At 49.3% G+C, this 21,028-nt stretch overlaps 1 protein-coding gene across 2 annotated transcripts in view; it reads right to left on the bottom strand.

The window, feature by feature from the left end:
- Positions 1–21,028, bottom strand: part of DCPS (decapping enzyme, scavenger) — a 43,472-nt gene that overhangs the window by 21,525 nt on the left and 919 nt on the right. For both annotated transcript variants that reach the window (XM_005699618.3, XM_005699619.3), the window contains exon 2: positions 19,527–19,701. In XM_005699618.3, the coding sequence (XP_005699675.1) occupies positions 19,527–19,701 (175 nt within the window). The remainder of the gene's footprint in view (positions 1–19,526; positions 19,702–21,028) is intronic.

Raw genomic sequence — 21,028 nt, 5'->3', positions numbered from 1 at the left:
CATCACTGACTCAATGGACATGAGTCAGAGCAAACTCCAGGAGATGGTGGAGGACAGAGGAGCCTGGTGTGCTACAGTCCACAGGGTCAGAGTTGGACATAACTCAGCAACTGAACAACAACCAGCTCTCTACAAAAAAAGTGTGCGTGCACATGTACATGCGCACACGTGCTCTTCTCTACCCGATTTTCACAACACAATCAGATCACAGTTCTGGATGAATCAGTACTCAGCACTGTCAACACCATGCTGATGATGTAAATGCTGTCCACTGCTGAAGAATACACCATGAGTATTCGTCCTTTCAGCACAACTTCTGGTATACAGCATCAACAGTTACTTGTTTACTTTTCTATAAACTCATCACGCAAGTTTTATCCCCACAAGCACTTCCCTTTTTATGAATGTCTCCTCTTGATGTTAAAATTCATCAGACATGAGAACAACGGTGTGTTCACGGAGCCCGTGACCCGAGCCTGCAGGTGCCCCATGCAGAGCTGTGGCCTGGGAGCTCCGAGCACTGCTGGGTGCCTTGTTTCCCGGATCCACTATCTTCCTCTTTCACATGCTTGTCCTCATTTTGCTGAAGCAGTGCTTCTCAAGCTTGAGCGTGTATCAGGACGCCTGGGGTGGGGCATTTCTTTTTTTTATTTTTTATTTATGTTTGGCTGTGCTTGGTCTTTGTTGCTGTGTGGCTTTTCTCTAGTTGTGGCAAATGAACACAGGCTTCAGTAGTTGCGACACGTGGGCTCAGTAGTTGAGGCTCCCAGGCTCTAGAGCACAGCTTCAGGAGTTGCAGCACACAGGCTTGGGGGATCTTCCCGGACCAGGGATCGAACCTGCGTCTCCTGCACTGGCAGGCGGGTTTGTTACCACTGAGCCACCAGGGAAGCCCAGCACGTCTAACAAGTGCCCAGAAGATGCTACCACTGGTCTGGGGACCACGCAACAAGAACTAAAGTACACACTCAAGATGCGTCCAGCGATATGGCACCAGGAAGACACACTGAGAGGCCTGGAACATCTGAGAAGGTCTTTATTCTACTGTCATGCTCAACAAAGAGCTTGGCTAAAGAATTCTAGGATAGCAATGACCCTCCAAGTCTGAAAGCAGTCTCTGCAACCTTCCAGATTGTACTGCTGCTATTAAGAAGTCTGAGGTACTCTGATCCCAAGCCTCTGTACTGACCTGTTTTTTTCCTCTCTGTCCCCTGTGTCCTGATTGTACTGATAGGTGGTAAAGCAGGTTTATTTCCATCCATCAAGCTGGGTTAGGTGTCAGGCCTTTTCAATCTCAAAAATCATGTTCTTCAGTTCTGGAACTCATTTCTTTTTTTAATTTTATTTTTAGTTGGAGGATAATTAACTAACAATATTGTGATTAGTTTCTGCCATACATCAGCATGGATCAGCCATAGGTATACATATCTGGGACCCATTTCTTCGATCATTTTCTTCCCCATTTTCTCAAGCCCTATCTTTCTGGAACACTATTTAGCTATTTAACTTCTTTGACTCATCTTGTAGTTTTCCCTTCTCTCCCATTTTCCAGCTCTACATCCTCCTGCTCTACTGTTCAGAAAGTGTCCTTCATCTTCTGTTTTCATTTCCGCCATATTTTTAATTTCTAAGAGCATTTTAAAACTTCCTTTTTGGTAGTATTCTGTTCTACTTTTTTTTTCCCTGCCATGATGTTTTAATCTCCATGTCTGGAAGACTTCATGACTCAGGCCTGGGCTATGTGGAAACATAATGAGCTACACTTGAGTAAAGTTTCCTACCTTGACAGTGAGTTTAACCTTGTCTAATCTTTTGCTTTCTTTGCTTTTATAATTTCTCTCTGAGATTAATGATATCTTTGAAAATTTCTTCTCCCTGAATAGCTTCTATCTCCTCCAAGTCTCTTTCTTGTCCTTGCTTCCTTTTCCTTGCCTCTTCTTTTTCAACTGAGGCATTACTCAAATGTCTGGCCGACCGGCCTGTCTGCTTGCTCATATTTTAGAGTGTGAAGATGCTGGAGGGAAGCTTGATGACACAGGACAGCTTCATGACCATCAGGCTATTCCTTTACACGTGATGGAGCCCCTGAGAGCTGAAGTCTTTTCTCTTGAGCTGCTCAGATTCCCCAGAAGATTCTTCCAATTTCACACATGGAGGTAGGGACCTGGCAGACAGCACTGAGTGAGGAGGAAGAGAAGCAGGTAGGCAGACGGAGGGCGGGCAGGGTTCCTCTCAGGGCTCACCGAATCTGCGGACTGCTACTTAACCTCCTACATTTCCATGCCACAACCCCAAAAACCCACTGACACCAAAAATCTCTAGACCCTCTGTTTTAACCTCTCCAGCGATGACCAGTCGGGAATGTCGGGGGCCGTGGCTCACATTCCCCTTGGCCGGCTCAGGTTTCCCCTCTCCAACCTGCCACGCCAGTTCCTCCTCCTCCATTCGCTTCCTCGGTTTGTCTCCTCTCCCTCAAGTCTTTATGGGTTAATTTTATTTAAAGGCAATTCGTTTGAAACCATTTTGAGTGAGGGTTTTAAAGGAAGCAGCCGGGCACCTAAACTGCCCGCTTTTAACTGGAAGCCCACATCCCTGTCCTGTCTCCCTCCTCATATTTTATTTTTTCTTCTTGGCCATTTACTGCCACTTGGCCTATTTATCTGTTCTTTATGTTCCCCCTCCTGCAGCTGCATGCACCTCAGCTCCCTGAGAGCAGAAACGCTGTTCTGTGCACTGGGTGTACTGTGCCAGAAACAGAGCCGACACGAACTGTGACACAGTCGACACAGCAGAATATATACTGTGCCAAGTTACTGTTACAAGCGTGTGTGCACGGACCACTACATGCACAGAAGTGCACACAGAGAACAGTCCAAAAAAGTCAGGACAGGTTCTAAGATGTGACCTATCTCTGGGCGGTCGAGTTGAATGTAACTGTAAATTTTAAAATTAGTTTTTCAGGGTACTCACTGACAGAGCAGCCTGGCAGGCTACAGACCATGGGGTTGCAAAGTGCTGGACATAACTGAGCAACTTTCACGTTCCATTTTCTAAAACAACTATGGATCACTTTATAACACATTTATTAAGAACAGAAAAATAAGCTGCTCCTGAAAACTGAAGCCCAGAGGGGTTAAGCAAGTTACCCAAGGCCACACAGCCGGCAAGGGGTGGAGCTGAGACCTGAACCCAAGCGGTCTGACTCCTCTGTGCAACATGGCTTTCCCTGCCGCAGGGCCAGCCCCTTTCAGGCCCTTTCCTGAGAAAGCTGTGGTGCCGCCACTTTCTCCAAAAAGCAGCCCTGTCAGACTGGAGAAACATGATTCGTTCCAGCCCCTCCCAGAGACACAGGAACAGCTGTCAGCAAAACCGAAGAGCTCAGCGAGGAGCCAGAGCAACGGGAGCTGCGGACAGGGAGGTCTGGGAGGACGTCGGTGGGCGCAGAGGCCGACCACGGGCTGCTGGCCACAGTGCCCCCAGGAGGGCAGGAAGTGGGGGCACGCTCCCCTCCGGCGTGGGGGGGCTGTCTGGAGCAGCACCCACACGGTATGCAGCCAGAGGTGGGGCTGGAATGGGCTCCGGGGGGGAGCATGGATGGGTGAGGATGACCCCCCTCACAACAGGGATCCATGACTCATTCAACTTCCGGGGGTGGTACCCAAGTGCCCTGGCACCCTCCCAGTCTCACAGCGCTGGACAGTGGGGAAGGAGGCCTGGGGCGGGGTGCTCGCAGCCCTTGTAGGACTCAGGGCAGCCGTTCTTTCTCTGCAGGGACGCTGCGGCAGTGGGAAGGGTCATAGCAACGCACCCCAGGTGACAGCAGCCAGCCCTTCCACACCCGCTCCCTCTCTCCGCAGCCTGAGAAGCAGGCCGGCATGCCCATGGCTGGCACACCTTGGTGAGGGTCTCCTGCATGCCCTTCTCTGATAACTGAAGCCAGCCCTGCCACCCCGCCCAGACATGAAGGCCCAGTTGCTTTCGGAGATGGGAGGCAGGCGGGGCTCTGGGAAGGAGAGCGCAGCTGTCTTTCTTGCTCTCTGCCAGAGCGGGCTTAGCCAAATCCCCAGGAAAATGCTGCTGCACATGAAACATGAAAATGCAGACCACAGACAGTCTGCCCGCCTTCCCACACACATGTTCAGACAAGCCTGCTCTCCAGCACGGCTGCCGGCTTCTCCACGATGAGGTCACTGCTACGGCCAGGCCTGCGGCTTCGGCTCCCCCTTCATTGTTGTGGGCCGGTTTCAACTTATTTGACCCAGATGTGCAGGCCCAAGGGAGCAGGGCAGAGGCAAGAGCGAAGCGTGAGAGGGGTGTGAAGCCCACCCTGCCCCTCCCTGCACAGGAACCATGCAGAGCCTCACGGGCGATGGGCTGCGGCCTGGGCCAGCAGGGCCCACCGCTGGAGGACCCCAGGAGAGGGCCGGCAAGGGGGTCTCGCAGGACCTGCCATTTTCGTTCCTCCTCTTGGGGACCTCCCCCAGCTGGACGACACGTTCCTCAGCCCTGGCATCATGATGAGCAGAGAGCTGGCTGGAGGCCGCAGAGGAGGCCTGGGCGGGGTGTGCACTGTCCCCCGCTGGGGGGTGCTGGAAGTACTCAAGTGAGGCCTGAAAAGACCTCCATCAGGATCAAGGATAAACAGCGCCGAAGGGTGTGGTTGGGATCTAACTGGAAGCTCCAACCACCCCACAGCAAACCTCCAGACTGCTTATTATCCGTCTCAGCGAAAAGCACAAGAGACGGAGGAAGACGCAGATGCTGATGGTAGCAAGATCCTGGCTCTGGCAGCTTCCTTCTCGCCCCTCCTCGGTCCTCCCAGGCCTGGGAGGGTCGTGAGGGGGGCCTGATGAGACTCGCAGGTCCAGGCCACAAACTCTGACTCTGGATGCAGCCCCAGGGATTACATCCTTCAGGGATGGGGTGGCTGCAGCAGGATGGTACTCCACAAAGGTCCCCCTGAACAGAAGGGAGAGACCTGCTATCTAATGAGACAACGGAACTTTGGCAGTCCTGGTCTTAGAGCTGCGAGACCCCCTCCCCAAAAGGCAGGAAGAAACTGTGCTGCGGTCCAGCAGACTAGACTATAAGAGCTGTTAGACTGACTATTCAGGAGTCCCAAAATACGGCCTCAATTTCAACTTCCTGTCTAAAGGCATCACCTGGCTTCCCTCTGAGAGGCGCAAAGGTGCCAAGCCTCAGGGCAGCCTGAGTGCCGGCGCGAAGGGAGGAGAAGGCCATGGGCACAGGCCTTCCTGGGAGTCAGGGCTACCAGAACTCCAGGCCATCACGCACGGAGAAGCATGGATTAGAACCAGGCTGCCCAGGCTGAAGTGGAACAGCCATCCCGTGGGTAATCCACTCTCGCCCACTGGCCCTGAGAGAGCGGACTTTCTGCTGACTCGAGTCTTGAGACAGCCACAGAGTCTTGGCGCCCTGCCCTCTCTGAGAGAGAGAGAGAGAGGGAACAAGAACACACAGGCCTCGTGGTGGTGGCCACATTTCAGGCGCTCAGGCTCTACTTGCTTCTAAACAGGCTCTGAACACAGCGGTTTTTCCCAGCCTCGTGGAAGCCATAAGCCTAAACAGAGAACTGAACAGAGGCTTCTGCTCCAGCCCGTGGAGGGAGGAGACAGGGGCACACAGGAGGTTGCACTCATGGGCTCTTGGAGCGGAGCTGGCAGAGGGGATGAGTGCAGGCCAGTCAGACAGCTGAGAGGAAGGCAGAGCCCATTCTGGGTCAAGGACTCCACTCGGGTGGTAGAGGCTTCCCATCTTGAAGCTTCTGCGTGCTCCGATCCCACTGTCCCTCCAGGCCGTAGAGGGGTCCCTGGCTCGCTGGTGTCGGAAGCCCTGAAGCACCCAGGGAGAGAAGCAGAACTCTGCCATCTTTCGGTGGCCCCTACTGACAAAGAGAGACTCCTGTGGGCTCGCTCACCTTTCCTCAGCTCCATTAAAGAAGTCCCCTTTCAGGACTTGCCAGGTGTCCAGTAGCTCAGACTCTGTGCTCCCAATGCAGGAGGCTCAGGTTCAATCCCTGGTCAGGGAATTAGATCCCACATGCTGCAACCAAGAGTTTGCAGGCTGCAATGAAAGATCCTACATGCTGCAATTAAGACCTGGTGCAGGCAAATAAATAAATAAAAAAATTTTTTTTTTTTAAGAAGCCCCTTTCTGGGCTTCCCGGTGCCCAGAGGCTAAGATTCCATGCTCCCAATGCAGCAGGGGGGTGGGGAGTTGGGGTCCTGGGTTTGATCCCTGGTCAGGGGACTCAATCCCATATGCTGCAAATAAGGCACAGCGCAGCCAAACAAAATGTTTTTTTAACAAAAAAGAGATGCAGCAGCCCCATTTCAAAGCCCAGCTAATGTTAGGAGCCCACTGTGCTGCTCTGTCCACACTGCTGACCCCACCTGCCTCCCTGACTCCAAGTGTTGGAGGCGCTGCCTCTCCACGGTCTACCCCATCCCAGGGCACCTCTCCATGACCACCTGCTCCTCACCAGCATCTCCCAAGGACGTCCCAAGTAGGCAGGTATAAAGAACCTCCAGAGTTTGGAGTGAGTGTATTTGGGAGTACACAGCACTTGTTGATGAACTGACAAGCACTGAGACTGTGAAGCAAAGACACAGCCAGAGGCCCCAGTTCCACCTAATCTTCTGGGTTGATTTCTTTTTAGAAATACTTTTTACTATTGTTTGCCCATACCATGCAGCATGTGGGATCTTTGTTCGCCAACCAGGAAGTGGGGAAGCGGAAGTGCAGAGTCTTAACCACTGGACCACCAGAGACGTCCCCAGGCTAAACTTTTGCTCTCTTTCTTTGTTTGGTTTGTCTGGGGATGAGGTTAACATCCTAAACAATCTCTACCAGAACATCACAGGGTTATAGTCTCAAATGACTCAGAAGTCTAGCCCCCCATCCTTTTCTTTGAGGTAATCACCAATAATAGGTGGGTGCTCATTATTCGAGCCTTTTGATGGATGAATGTGAATAAATGTAGACTTTTAATGAATGTAGATATATATGAACATATCTACATAAAGGTGTTTTTTTAAGCACAAGAGGGATGACCCTTTATGTCACCTGTGACCTCAGAACCCTCCCTCGTTAGTCCAGGCAGATCATCTTTCTCCGTTGTAACAATCAGATGCACATACCACATCTTATTAACCCCTTCATACACACAGGGCCATTTAGGTTGTTTTTGCTCTAACTTCTCATTTTTTCTATCACAAACAATGCTACAACGGACACCCTGGCCCACTCCTTCTGACATGTATGAATGACTGTCTAAGTCAGATTCCTGGAGGCAGAAATGCTAGGTCAGAGGGACCCAGGTTTCACAATCTTACAGATCTGGCCATGTCTAGCCAACACCCCACCCACTGTGCACAAGCACTGAGGACACTCTGTGTGCAAGAGAGTTCGGGAGAAATGAGGTGTCTGTCTCAGCTCACCAACACTAGCTCCACCTGGCTGTGGCCTCAATGGGGTAACGTCTCTGTGGCCTAAGCCCCACCCGGCACACAGACACATATGAGGAAGAACCCCATTTCCTATTTAATAGTGATTCTCGGAACGTTTCAAAAACCCACTGCAACACAGTGATGAAATACAAATAGGAACAAACCCGTAAGAGGGAACATGAAGGGGCAAGCAGCAGAAAACAAGAGAGCAATTCGTTTCCCAAGGTTAGGAAGTGGAAGGCAGGGTGTGAGTGGATGAGACCGCGGGGAAGGAAGCTGTAGCCTGGACCACCATCAGGGCCACAGGCAGCGCATCGCCAGCCTCCCCACGCAAACCAGGAAGAGGATGTGGGCTCTGAACAAACAGGGACAGGGGGCGGGACAGGAAACAGAGCTGGAAACCAGGACCAACCAAGGGCCCCTCTAGGGACTTCCCCGGGGGCCCATGGGTTAAGACTCTATGCTCCCAATGGAAGGGCACCTGAGTTCCATCCCTGGTCAGGGAATTAGATCCCACAGACCACAAATAAGGATCCCATATGCCTCAATGAAGATCCACTGGCCTGAGCAGACACCTGGTCCAGCTAAGTAAATGAATATTTCTTTAAAAAGAAAAATAATAAAGAGCCCCTCTAGAGAAGAGCTGTACCAACTAGCTTCATCCACTGCCTACTTTCATCATGGGGGCAGTTAATGCAGGGGAAAACAGAGGATTGTGCTCCAAAGATATTAACCCTTAGACTGGAGCAGGGGTAATTCTTAAAGAATGTGGAACATTTTTAAAGAGATGGGAATACCAGACCACCTTACCTGCCTCCTGAGAAACCTGTATTCAGGTCAAGAAGCAACATTCAGAACCAGACATGAAAAACGGACTGGTTCCAAATTGGGAAAGGTATACATCAAGGTATATATTGTTACCCTGGTTATTTAACTTATAGGCAGAGTACATCATGCTAAATGCCTGGCTGGATGAAGCACAAGCTGGAATCAAGGATGCCAGAAGAAACATTAATAACCTCAGACATGTAGATGATACCACCCGAATGGCAGAAATTAAAGAGAAACTAAAGAGCCTCTTGATGAAAATGAAAGAGGAGAGTGAAAAAGCTGGCTGAAAACTCAACATTCAAAAAACTAAGATCATGGCATCTGGTCCCAACACTTCATGGCAAACAGATGGGGAAACAATGGAAACAGTGACAGACTTTATTTTCTTGGGCTCCAAAATCACTGCAGATGGTGACTGAAGGCATGAAATTAAAAGATGCCTACTCCGTGGAATAAAAGCTATGACCAACCTAGACAGCATATTAAAAAGCAGAGATACTACTTTAGCGACAAAGGTCCATATAGTCAGAGCTATGGTTTTTCCAGTCATGAATGGATGTGAGAGTTGGACCATAAAGAAAGCTGAGAGACGAATAATTGATGGTTTTGAACTGTGGTGTTGGAGAAGACTCTTGAGAGTCCCTTGAACTGCAAGGATATCAAACCAGTCAATCCTAAAGGAAATCAGTCCTGAATATTCATTGGAAGGACTGATGCTAAAACTGAAGCTCCAATACTTTGGCCACCTGATGTGAAGAACTGAATCATTGGAAAAGACCCTGATGCTGGGTGGGAAAGACTGAATGTGGGAGGAGAAGGGGGCGACAGAGGATGAGATGGCTGGATGGCATCACCGACTCGTTGGACATGAGTTTGAGCAAGCTCCAGGAGTTGGTGATGGACAGGGAGGCCTGGCGTGTTGCAGTCCATTGGGCTGCAAAGAGTCAGACATGGCTGAGTGACTGACTGGAGCAGGGACAGACAAACTCTCCATACAAAGTGTGACAGTCAATTCAGGGGGCATTGCTGGTTACATACAGCCTCTTTGGCACATTCTTCTTAGTTTTCTTTTTTTCTTAACTAACCCTTTAAAAATGTAAATACCACACTTATCTTACAGGCCACACAAAAGGAAGGAGGCCACATGTGGTCCATGAGCTACGGTGGACTAGAGAATATATACGCTGCAGAGGAGGCTGGTACCTCCACACTCAGGCAAGGCCAGCCAGCAAGCCCTGCTCTCTGTCCACATAGCTCGCCATCCAAGAGAGACCTATGATGGCAACAGGCCTAACTCAGTTTGCTAGACTATCAGCCTGGCTCTTCATGTTTAAACACAAACGAACATTCAGGGACTTTCCTGGCAGCCCAGTGGATAGGACTCTGCACTTCTGCTGCTGAGGGCCCAGGTTCAATCCCTACTGGGGGAACTAAGATCCCACAAGCTGTACTGCATGGCCAAAAAAAAATTAAAACTTAAAAAAAAAAATATAACTGAACATTCACCAGACACTAAGGGAAAGCCAGGCGTATGAAAAAGAATGACCAAAATAAACAACCAGAACCAGATCCCAGAGGAAACGGGATCATTTAAGGGTCAGGAGATAATTTTTAAAACAATTCTAATTAGTGTGTCCGAGAATGTCAACCCAATTTTGCCTCTGTGAAGCAAGAGCAAGATGGTATGAAAATGAAATAATCAGAGGACCAGAGGGAGAAAAATTAAAAATGAGGCTCCCAAATAAAAACCTTTACTAGGAGGTCTGGAGGACAATGTTAAGACCATCCACGAGACTCCAGAAAGGAAAGACACAGATAGGAACAGGGGCAGGACAGAAGCAGCACATGGGACCAATCTAGGATGTCTAATCACTACCAGGATTTCAAGGAAGAGGAAATAAAGGAGACGGAGAGAAGGAAATTATCAAAGAAACAACAGGAAAAAATGTTCAGAGTAAAAGGCTGACATAACACTTTGAACTGAAAGGGTCCAAAAGTACCCAGCAGAGTGAATGGAAAAAAAAAAGAAGTCTCACCGAAACACAGCCTTACAAAACCTCGGTACACTAAAGCCAGAGGACATCCCATACGCTTCCAAAGAAGGAAACTAACAAAGCAAAACAAAACAGAAAAATCCAGCAACAACACAATGAAGCTCACTACAGAGAAATGAGAATTAAACTGGTGTTGGATATCTTACTGGGCTTCCCTGGTGGCTCAGCGGTAAAGAATCCACCTGCCAATGCAGGAGACACGGGCTCGGTCCCTGGGTGGAAAAGATGCCCCGAAGGAGGGCGTGGCAACCCACTCCATCATTCTTGCCTGGAGAACCCCACGGAGAGGAGCCTGGCGGGCAACAATCCATGGGGTATCTTACTAGCAACGATGGATGCCATGAGACAAGAGATTAATGCCTCTGATGTTTGCAGGGGAAATAAATTCAAATTCTGTACTCAGTCGAGTCATCAGTTAAAAGTGAGGGCAAAACAAAAGGCTCAAAGTTTTCCTCCCGTTTATTCTTTCTGAGAAAGTACTGAGGAATGCACTTGATAAAAAAGAACAAAATAATATAATTTGCAGCCACATGAGTGGACCTAGAAATTATCGTATTGAGTGAAGTAAGTCACAGATGACATCAGTTACATACGGAATCTTAAAAAAGGGTACAAATGAACTTACCTACAAAGCAGAAATAGAGTCACAGATGTAGGGAACAAACAAACCAGGGGGTGAGGGAAGGGAGGGATAGATTGGAAGACTGGGGCTGACATATACACACTACTATATATAAAGGGATAACTACTGAGGACCTGCTGTATAGCAGAGGGAACTCTACGCCACACTGTAATGACCTACATGGGAAAAGAATCTGAAAAAGAGTGGAGATACGGATATGTATAACTGATTTCACTTTGCCGTATACCTCAAACTAACATAACATTGTAAATCAGCTATACTCAAAAAAAAAAAAATTTTCTTTAAGTAAACAAGGACTGCACTTCAGCTAAACCAGAGTAAAACAAAAATGAAAAAGACACAGTGCCCAGAAGACAGACAGTGGCTCTAACCCAGGAAAGCTGTGGAGGGAAGTCTGTTATGAGTCTGAGGCATGCCTCAAGAACCAGCTCTCCAGACTGAAGCCAGGAAAAAGCGTTCCAGAAACAAAACTTCCAGAAAGAAAAAAGGAAATACCATTCAACAAATTATTAGATTAAATGACTAGGTACTTTCAAAAACAGAGTACAGATCCTCCTCACCTTACGATGGGGTTACATGCAGATAAACCCATTGTAAGTTGAAAATGCATTTGCAACACCTAACCTATGGAGCATCGTGCTCAGTCAGGCTTACCCCACACATGCTCAGAACACTTATCTTAGCCTACAGCTGGGCACCACCATCTAACACAGAGTCTGTTTTATGATAAAGTGTCACGAATCTCACATAAATGAACACTATGAAAGTGAAAGTGTTAGTCACTCAGTCGTGTCTGACTCTGTGACCCCCATGGACTATAGCCCGCCAGGCTCCTCTATCCATGGGATTTTCCACGGAAGGATGCTGGAGAGGGTAGCCATTTCCTTCTCCAGGGTATCTTCCCCATCCACGGATCGAACCCAGGTCTCCCACACTGTAGGCAGGTTCTTTACTGTCTGAGCCACCAGGGAAGCCGAACTGAATACTCTACTGAAAGTTAAAAACCGGATGGTTGTAGTGGTTTGCCTCCATGTCTTGGGACTGCCTGGAAAATACAAGCACGGCTGACAGAAAAGCTGATGGACAGAAGCACCGGGAAGGGAAGGAAAGGCATTTCAATACTTCCCCTGACAGAGTGACAGAATTTAGAGTATGTGGAAGTGAAAGTCACTCAGTTGTGTCTGACTCTTTGTGACCCATGGACTATACACAGTCCATGGAGTTCTCCAGGCCAGAATACTGCAGTGGGTAGCCTTTCCCTTCTCCAGGGGATCTTCCCAACCCAGGGATAAAACCCAGGTCTCCCACACTGCAGGCGAACTCTTTACCAGCTGAGCCACCAGGGAAGCCCAAGAATACTGGAGTGGGCAGCCAATCTGTTCTCCAGGGGAACTTCCCAACCCAGGAATCGAACTGGGGTCTCCTGCATTACAGGAGGATTCTTTACCAGCTGAGCTACCAGGGAAGCCCAGAGTATGTGGAATAAGGACTAAAGATTTCAATACATTAGGATTCCCAAGGCAATTAAAAAACAATGACAGCTTGAAAATAATAATGTAAATATCAAAAACTGGGAGAAGGAGGGAGATGGGGTGAGGAAAATATAAAGGAGGCTTCCATCTTCCACTGTGGGAAACCAATAATGTCAAAATCTGATAAATCAAGGAAAAGCTGCATAAACACATTATTCAATTATCTGTCTGGAAGAAACCACTAGAAGCACTAAATCCCAGAAATTGTCTTAATGGTAGTCACTTCTGGAAGGCAGAACCAGGGTGGGAGAGAGTGGTATTAGAGCCTGTCTGTCCAGATAAGCCTCAGCACCATTTGACCACGTGACTGGACTTTGTTAAATGCCCCAGCCTACTCCTGACGTTCTTATTTAGTACGTCCAGACTCTGCATTTGAAATTCGAAATTCTGATGATCTGTGCTACTTTAACAACAGTCTGTGCCAAGTCACTTCAGTCGTGTCTGACTCTTTGTGACCCCATGGACTACAGCCCTCCAGGCTCCTCTGTCCATGGGATTCTTCAGGCAAGAGTACTGGAGTGGGTTGCCATTTTCTTCTCCAGGGGATCTTCCCAGGGATCAAACCCACATCTGTTACGTCTCCTGCATTGGCAGGCAGGTTCTTTACCACTAGCGCCACCTGGGAACCCCTAAGGCGCTTTTAAGGACCACATGAATAATATCTCCTCTGCGTCCTATTCAAAGCTGAGAAAGGATGGTTCTCCAAGATCCTGTGACATAGAAGCCCCCTGATGTGGAGTTTCATTCAGAGAAACTGAGTCTCAGAGCAATTCTGTGACCTGGCCTGGCAGCGCCCGCTGGCCCTGAGTCTGGACTATTTCTTGTGTTGATGAGGCCTGTCTGGCCAGGCTTCCTCTGCTGGTCACTGTTCAGATAGCGCTTGTCCTTTGGCTCAGCTGGGCTGGGAGGGCCGCCAAGGACACCCGAAGGGATGGGTGACAGGCCAGTGCCAGTCTGTGCTGGAGTGGAGCCACGGAGCCTGGGGCCAGCTCTGTCCTCCTGGCGGGAGGACCACACGCGATCCCCCTCTGCCCGCTCGCATCGGCCCCGAGTGGGCACCGCACACCACAGGGCTCCCTCGTCCGCAGGAGAAGAAGGGGAGCAGAACCGAAAGTCTACTGGTGCCCCAAACCAGGAGGGAGGAAGGGGCCTTAGTCGAACACTTTCACTTTCAGCAAGAGTGACTCGAAACCAAACTGGAGAGCGAGGGGAGAGGCCTATAATGTAGCAGGGTATATTCTCAGTCCTTCTAAGGACCTGCCAGCGTTTCATTTTTAATTGGGAAATATACAGCACACATTAACACATGTGTATATACACATATACATACATTTTATGTTCACATATATGTATACACACACACACACACATATATGTTGTTGTTCAGTCACGCTAAGTGGTGTCCAACTCTGCAACGCCATGGACTACAGCACGCCAGGCTTCCCTGTTCTTCACTATCTCCTGGAGTTTGCTCAAACTCATGTCCACTGAGTCTACCTAACCATCTCTTCCTCTGTCGTCCCCTTCTCCTCTTGCCCTCAATCTTCCCCAGCATCAGGATTTTCCAGTGAGTCAACTCTTTTCATCAGGTGGCCAAAGAACTAAAGTTTCAGCTTCATCATCAGTCCTTCCAAAGAATATTCAGCGTTGCTTTCCTTTAGGATTGACTGGTTTGATCTCTTTGCTGTCCAAGGGACTCTCAAGAGTCTCCTCCAGCACCACAATTTGAGAGTATCAATTCTCCAGTGCTCAACCTTCTTTATGGTCCAACTCTCACATGTACAGATGTTGAGAGTTATTCAGTCCCTAAGTACACAAATATTTTATATGTATATGTCCATAAATACAAAATATATTCCATTTAAAGACCTAAAGGAGCATCCGCTTATGGAGCACACAGCCCTAGAAACAAATAATATCTGAACTCTGCGTCACCCCCAACAGGGATAATCATTTTGCTGAATTAGGGGCTGATCATTTCTTTTTTATCTTCCTGGTTTCATGAGGCCTGTGTGCATTCCTAAGCAGTGTATTGTTCAGTTCTGTTTGTTTTTCAACCGTATCTAATCGGAATCTTGCAACTCATACTTTCTGTCTTGCCCCCTGGGTGGCAGGGGGAGTGGTGGTGGGGTGGAGGCAGGGTGGGGGTGAGGAGGTGGAGGGGGGGTGGGGTTGGGGGTGGTGCGGGGAAGTCATCCTTCAGGAAGAGTGCATGTAGCCGCAGCTACTCAGTGTTCACTGGATGGAGAAGTAGCCCATGCAGGATTTACTTACAGACTCTATTGTCAGTTGCTATCTGGACTGTTTCCAGTTTTCTTCTGTGCTGCCAGGAAAACTCTTCCAGGAGTGGTTGGCCTTTTAACGTGCTCCTTCTCCAGAGCCTGGGTTTTACCTCTGCACAGGGCACAGGAGGAACACCAGCCAGTAGCTAAGAGTTCCTGGGACTTCCCAGGTAGAGCCATTCGTGAAGAATCCGCCTACCAATACAGGAGATCCAAGAGACGCAGGTTCAATCCCTGGGTCAGGAAGATCCCCTGGAGGAGGAAATGGCAACCCACTCCAGTATTCTTGCCTGGGAAATCCCATGGACAGAGGAGTCTGGCGGACTACAGTCCATGGGGTCGCAAAGAGTTGGACACGACTGAGCACCCGGGCTAGAGTTCTGGGAGTTCCCTACAGCCACGAGATGATGCGATTTCCGGGATCACTCTCTCTGTGGCCCAGCCTCACTCACTCACAGAAGCCTTTTGCCCTGAACCTGAGATCCCCCGCCCCTGCTCTAACAGCAGAAAAACAATAGCCTTCTTTGAGGCAGTCTGGATTTCTGAGTCACACCCCTCTCCCTACTGTCTGCCCCTTCTTCCCCAGGTAAGGAAATGCAGCTCTCAATGAAAGGGCTCCATTGACCAGCGAGAGCGTGAGAGCGAGAGCAGGAGGGGACCCCGCCTCTACCCGCCTGGACCCAGCCACCTGGCCCGTTCGGCCCTCACACTGGCCATGTGGCCACGGTGGAACAAAGGAAACACACCCATGGTCAGAGCCAGGCACTCCTCCATATGTTACATACATTGTTCCACTTAAGGCTCATGTAATTTTAGAGGTGAGAAAAATAAAAAGATGACAAACATTTGTGAATACACACCATATGCCACTCTGCTAAGGGCTTTATATGCCTTATCCCAGTGAGTCATAAACCACAATAGTGGTGATTAAATTAACTTAGGAGGTTAAGACCAGTATTTAAAAAAAAAAGGAAAGAGACAAGACTGGAATGAAGATGAATATACTAGCGCATGTCACACAATGTAAAGGTATTGTTTCGTGAACTTTTTCTTTCCCTTCAATTCACGTATATTTATTTCCCCGGGCTGCGTCAAAATGTAAAATATATCCTCTCACTGTGGGTAGAGGTTAAAAAACTTTACAATGCCCTTTCCTGTCTTATCCTGACGTAGGTTCAGGCGCTAACCTAATTTAACAAGAAAACAACTGCAGCAACTTCCCCAGCCTCATCTGGGTTCACACACCTTGGTCAGCACCCACCCACCAGGCTCCTGAAACAGCGGCCTCCTCTCCCTTCCTCTCCTCCCCCAGACCACGTGCTGCAGCCTCAGCCCAGAACATTCTCCCCGCCCCCTCACCAGCTCTCTGCACAGCTGGTTCCTTTCCATCGCTCTGGCCCCAGCGCGGGGGTCATGTCCGCAGAGTTCCTGGCCTGTGGCCCGAGCAGCCCCTTTCCTGTTCTTGGGTCGTGCGGACGTGCGTCTCCTTGCTGCTGTCTGCCTTCCCCGCGTGAGCCCAAAGGAGACACTATCCGAGGTCCTCGCGGGCACACCTGGCACCAGGCACACAGTTGTCGTTGAGTCGCTGAGTCGTGTCCGACTCTTTGTGACCACGTGGACTGCAGCACACCAGGCTTCCCTGACCTTCACTGCCTCCCGGGGTTTGTTCACATTCAGGTCCGTTGAGCTGGTGATGCCATCCGACCATTTCATCCTCACTCCCTTCTCCTTTTGCCTTCAATCTTTCCCAGCACCGGGGTCTTTTCTAATAAGTCAGCTCTTCATGTCACATGGCCAACAACTTCCCAATTTGTTGGATGAATACAGACACTCTCAGGTCCTTGCGGAGGTAAAGAGCAAAGCCAGGATCCCAGCCTGGGTGTGCCTGAGCCCTTGACCCCTGCACTACACAGGAAAGCTCAGACACAGCACGTACTGGCCCTGGCCCCATCATGGGGAAGTCTGGGCGCTTAGCTGGGTGGGAATCCAACCCCCAGTGCTCTCCTAGGACAACAGGGTCAGGGGGGCCGCCATGGTGGGCCCTTGTGGTCAGCTGAGAACCTGGAAGAGATAAGTGAGGAAACAGCAAATCCTCAGACCAGAAGAAACTGGCCAAAGAATGGAGAAATACCAGAAAAGATCATGAGGGCGGCCAGCTCAGAAATAAGCTGGTGACTATGATTCAAGAGGCGGGGCCAAGAAGCCTGAGGACCAAGGCCAGAGGCCCGGGCCACAGGAACACTGAGGCTTTGCTGCCCCCTGGTGGCTGTGGAATGCTTGGCCCCCAGAGGGGAAAAAAAGGGTAGGCTGGCCTGCGGGATCCACTCTTTAGAGGTCATTTACTGAGCATTTGATGTAGGCCTGGTTGCTGGGGATTGGAAATGAGGCTGACATGGCTCCAACTGACAAGGACCGCTGTTCCCTACATCCAGGAAGTGACCCCACCCTGAAGGTTTATTTCCCCCTTTTCAAGTAACTTGTGGGGAGCCACCTCCCTCATATGGGCCTCAGAGGGCAGAGACGGTATGTCACTCATCTCTGGAGGCCCAGCACGAGGACAGGGCCTGGCATGTCAGAAGAGTCACAGCGGCTACTATTTCACAAGTGCTAACTGAGGCAGAAAGTGAAGAGGAGCTAAAGAGCCTCTTGATGAAAGTGAAAGAGGAGAGTGAAAAAGTTGGCTTAAAGCTCAACATTCAGAAAACGAAGATCATGGCATCTGGTCCCATCATTTCATGGGAAATAGATGGGGAAACAGTGGAAACAGTGTCAGACTGTATTTTTGGGGGCTCCAAAATCACTGTAGATGGTGACTGCAGCCATGAAATTAAAAGACACTTACTCCTTGGAAGAAAAGTTATGACCAACCTAGATAGCATATTAAAAAGCAGAGATATTACTTTGCCAACAAAGGTCCGTCTAGTTAAGGCTATGGTTTTTCCAGCGGTCATTTATGGCTGTGAAAGTTGTACTGTGAAGAAAGCTGAGTGCCAAAGAATTGATGCTTTTGAACTGAACTGAACTGATGAAAGGTTTGCTTGTCTCACATCAAGTGTTCACATACATTTCTGAAGGACAACAACAGCACCCTTTCTTGGGGGTACAAAAAAGACTACACCTATCCAAAAGACTGTGGCAGGATATCTGTAAAGCCAAGCTGTTCCTAAATGCTGGAGGGCAAAAAAAGACAGAGGATATTAGAAGACTGCCCTGTGCTGCAAAGCAGATCCCAGGATTTCCAGGCTAGAAGGAACCTTCAAGGCCAACCAGCCCCCCTCATGCTTTCCACAAAGCTGCCTCCTGAATCTAATCATCGAAAGGAAAAGACTTCACAGCATGTATGGCTTTTGGCGTGGAATATTCTCCCTCTTCTTGTTCAGTCACTAAGTCGTGCCAGACTCTTTGTGACCCCGTGGACTGCAGCATGTCAGGCTCCTCCATCCTCCACCATCTCTCAGAATTTGCTCAAATTTACGTCCATTGAGTTGGTGATGCTATTTCACCATCTCATCCTCTGTCGCCCCCTTCTTTTACCTTCAATCTTTCCCAGTGTCAGGGTCTTTTAGAATGAATCAGCTGTTCTTAATAAACTAAAAAGTATTAATACTTGTGATCAAAACCAAATCTCTGGGACTTCCCTAATGATCCAGTGGTTAAGCATCCATGTTTATAATTCAGGAGGCACTGGTTCAATCCCTGGTTGGGGAACTAAGATCTCCCACATGTCAACCAGGGCAGCCAAAAAAGAAATCATTAAAAGAAAAAAAACCCAAGTCTCTGCTTTTTTTCCCCCTCAGTTCAAGTGTAATAAAACTACAAAAGATCAAAAGTGATATCCTACCTCAGTACACATCAACTGGCCTGCCCATAACACAGCTCAGGCCATTTCCCCCAGAAGAAGAAAGGCTGGCCTCCCCAACCTCTGCAGGAAAGGCCTGCCTGGTCCCACATCACATTTGGACTGAGTACAAGGTCTTGTGTTTCAGGCAACCATAAATGACCAAATATCTCTGCTTCTTAACCCACAAAATCCTCCCCTTCTCAAGTCCCTCCTCAATTACACTCCCTGTCCCCCCACCCTAGACAGTGAGTTCCTTCTGGAAACTAACTGATCTTACAGCACCCGGCACACTGCTCATTCCATAGCCACGTGGTGAAAGCAACTCCTTGGTCAATCAAAGATCTCAGTTTTTCTGCTACCTATTTGCTGTGTGATCTTGGACAACTTTCTTAACCTTCCCAAACCTCAGTTTCCTCCTCTGTAAAGTCCTACCAAAATAGGGCTGTTCTGAATATTAAATACAATGAGACATGTAGAATACTTAAAACCGGTGGCCAGTACAACAGAAAGGGTTTAAGAAGTACGGATAATCACCATTATTCCTATGAATCACACTCCCGCCCCAAAGCACATCATGATGGAGCGGGGTTTCTCAGCCTTGACAACATTGCCATTTCTTTGTTGTGGGGGCCCATCCGGTGCTTCGTAGGTTATTTAGCAGCATCTCTGGCCTCCATCCTCTAGGGACCAGCAACACCCTACCTCCCCAGTTCTAACAACCAAAAATGTCTTCATAGAATGCCAAGCGTCCCCTCATCCTTCCACATGGGGCCACTGGAACTGGAACACGTAAGTCTGTAGTGGAGTGGTCATTGTTCCCCTATTTCCCCACCAGCAGTCTGCCCACAGCCAGCCACCTCCACTCCCGTCTTACCACTGAGTTGCCTTGGAGGAAACAGGTGATAGGTGCTGTAGATATCATTGGAGAACTGGAGCTGGAGCTCAGGACTGCCCTTCAGGAGCTGGGCCACCTGGTCCACCTGGAATGGCGTCTTCTCTAGGATCACAACAGCATCCTCCCCATCCTCGTCCCCAGATGCCTCATTCACCTGTGGGGGAGACACCATCAGTGGGCCCAGAGGCAGAACCACAGGGGAGGCCCGGAGAGCACAGGTAAACGCTCCCAGGGCCTCTGCAATCCCAACACTCGGGGTTTCCTTCCCTGCAGTCTTCCCTCTGGGGAAGTCTAGCCAAAGGTACTCATGTTTCCTCTCCCACAGAAGACGTCTTCTCATCAGCCCAAATCCTTGTGGCGTCCTTCTTCTGAAAGATGCAAAGCTTCTCCGCTATCTTCTCTTTTAGGCTCACAAGGCCTCTGTCAAATTCTCCCCATTTTACAGATGAAGAATCTGAGTTCTAGAGAAGATTAAGTGACTTGCCCAAAGTGATACAAACAGTCAGCGTTGAAACAGAAAGTAGAATCTCTTGGGTATCCCAACTAGCTTCAAGCTCAAAGATTCTCTTGGTTAAAATCTTCAGCAGGCACCACAGACTGAAGACAGGTAGGCTCAGAGAACCAGACAGAACCTTGCTAAAACACAAGAGATGCAGGGATTTCCCTGGTGGTCGAGTAGTTAAGACTCCAGACCTCCAATGCAGGAGGCATGGGTTCCATCCCTAGTCAGGGAACTAGGCTCCCACATGGCCAATGAGACACAGAGATGGGCTCAGATGCCTCAGGTTCCCCCGAGCTCAAAAGGGAAAGCCCTTGCCAGGAGTTCTGGAGAACCCTCTGACGGCCTCCTCACTAGTTCCTGGGGTCGTCTTTGGTCTCTCCTGAGTCCCTGCTAGAAAGCTGAGCACACAGTATTTGAGCCAGCGGTGTCTGCCTACTGGAAGATACTGTGCATTTCTGGAGATCGAAGATGGTAATTCTCATCAGTGCTGGCCTGTCAGCTCATGATATGTAGAATTGGACCAGCAATTGAATAAACTGTCTCCCCTGTTGGGGTGGAGTCCTGTAGAGCAAGGATCAAACTTCCCACAGTCTCTATGTCACTGCCTGGGGCCTGGATGAACAAGACCATCCAGCAACATTTACTAGCTTCTGACAGAGGATGAGATGGTTGGATGGCATCACCAACTCCATGGACATGAGTTTGAGCAAGCTCTGGGAGTTGGTGATGGACAGGGAAGCCTGGTGAGCTGCAGTCCATGGGGTCCCAAAGAGCCTGACACCACTGAGCGACTGAACTGAATTACCACCTTACAGTAAAGAATCTGCCTGCAATGTAGGAGAGGTGGGTTCCATCCCTGGGTTGGGAAGATCCCCTGGAGAAGGGAATGGCAACCCACTCCAGTATTCTTGCCTGGAGAATCCCATGGATAGAGGAGCCTAGTGGGATACAGCCCATGGGGTCGCAGAGAGTCGGACAG

Source organism: Capra hircus, chromosome 29 (assembly GCF_001704415.2).
Source record: "Capra hircus breed San Clemente chromosome 29, ASM170441v1, whole genome shotgun sequence".
NCBI lineage: Eukaryota > Metazoa > Chordata > Mammalia > Artiodactyla > Bovidae > Capra > Capra hircus.
The sequence above is the reverse complement of the archived record's forward strand: the minus strand, read 5'-3'. Positions and strand labels throughout refer to the sequence as shown.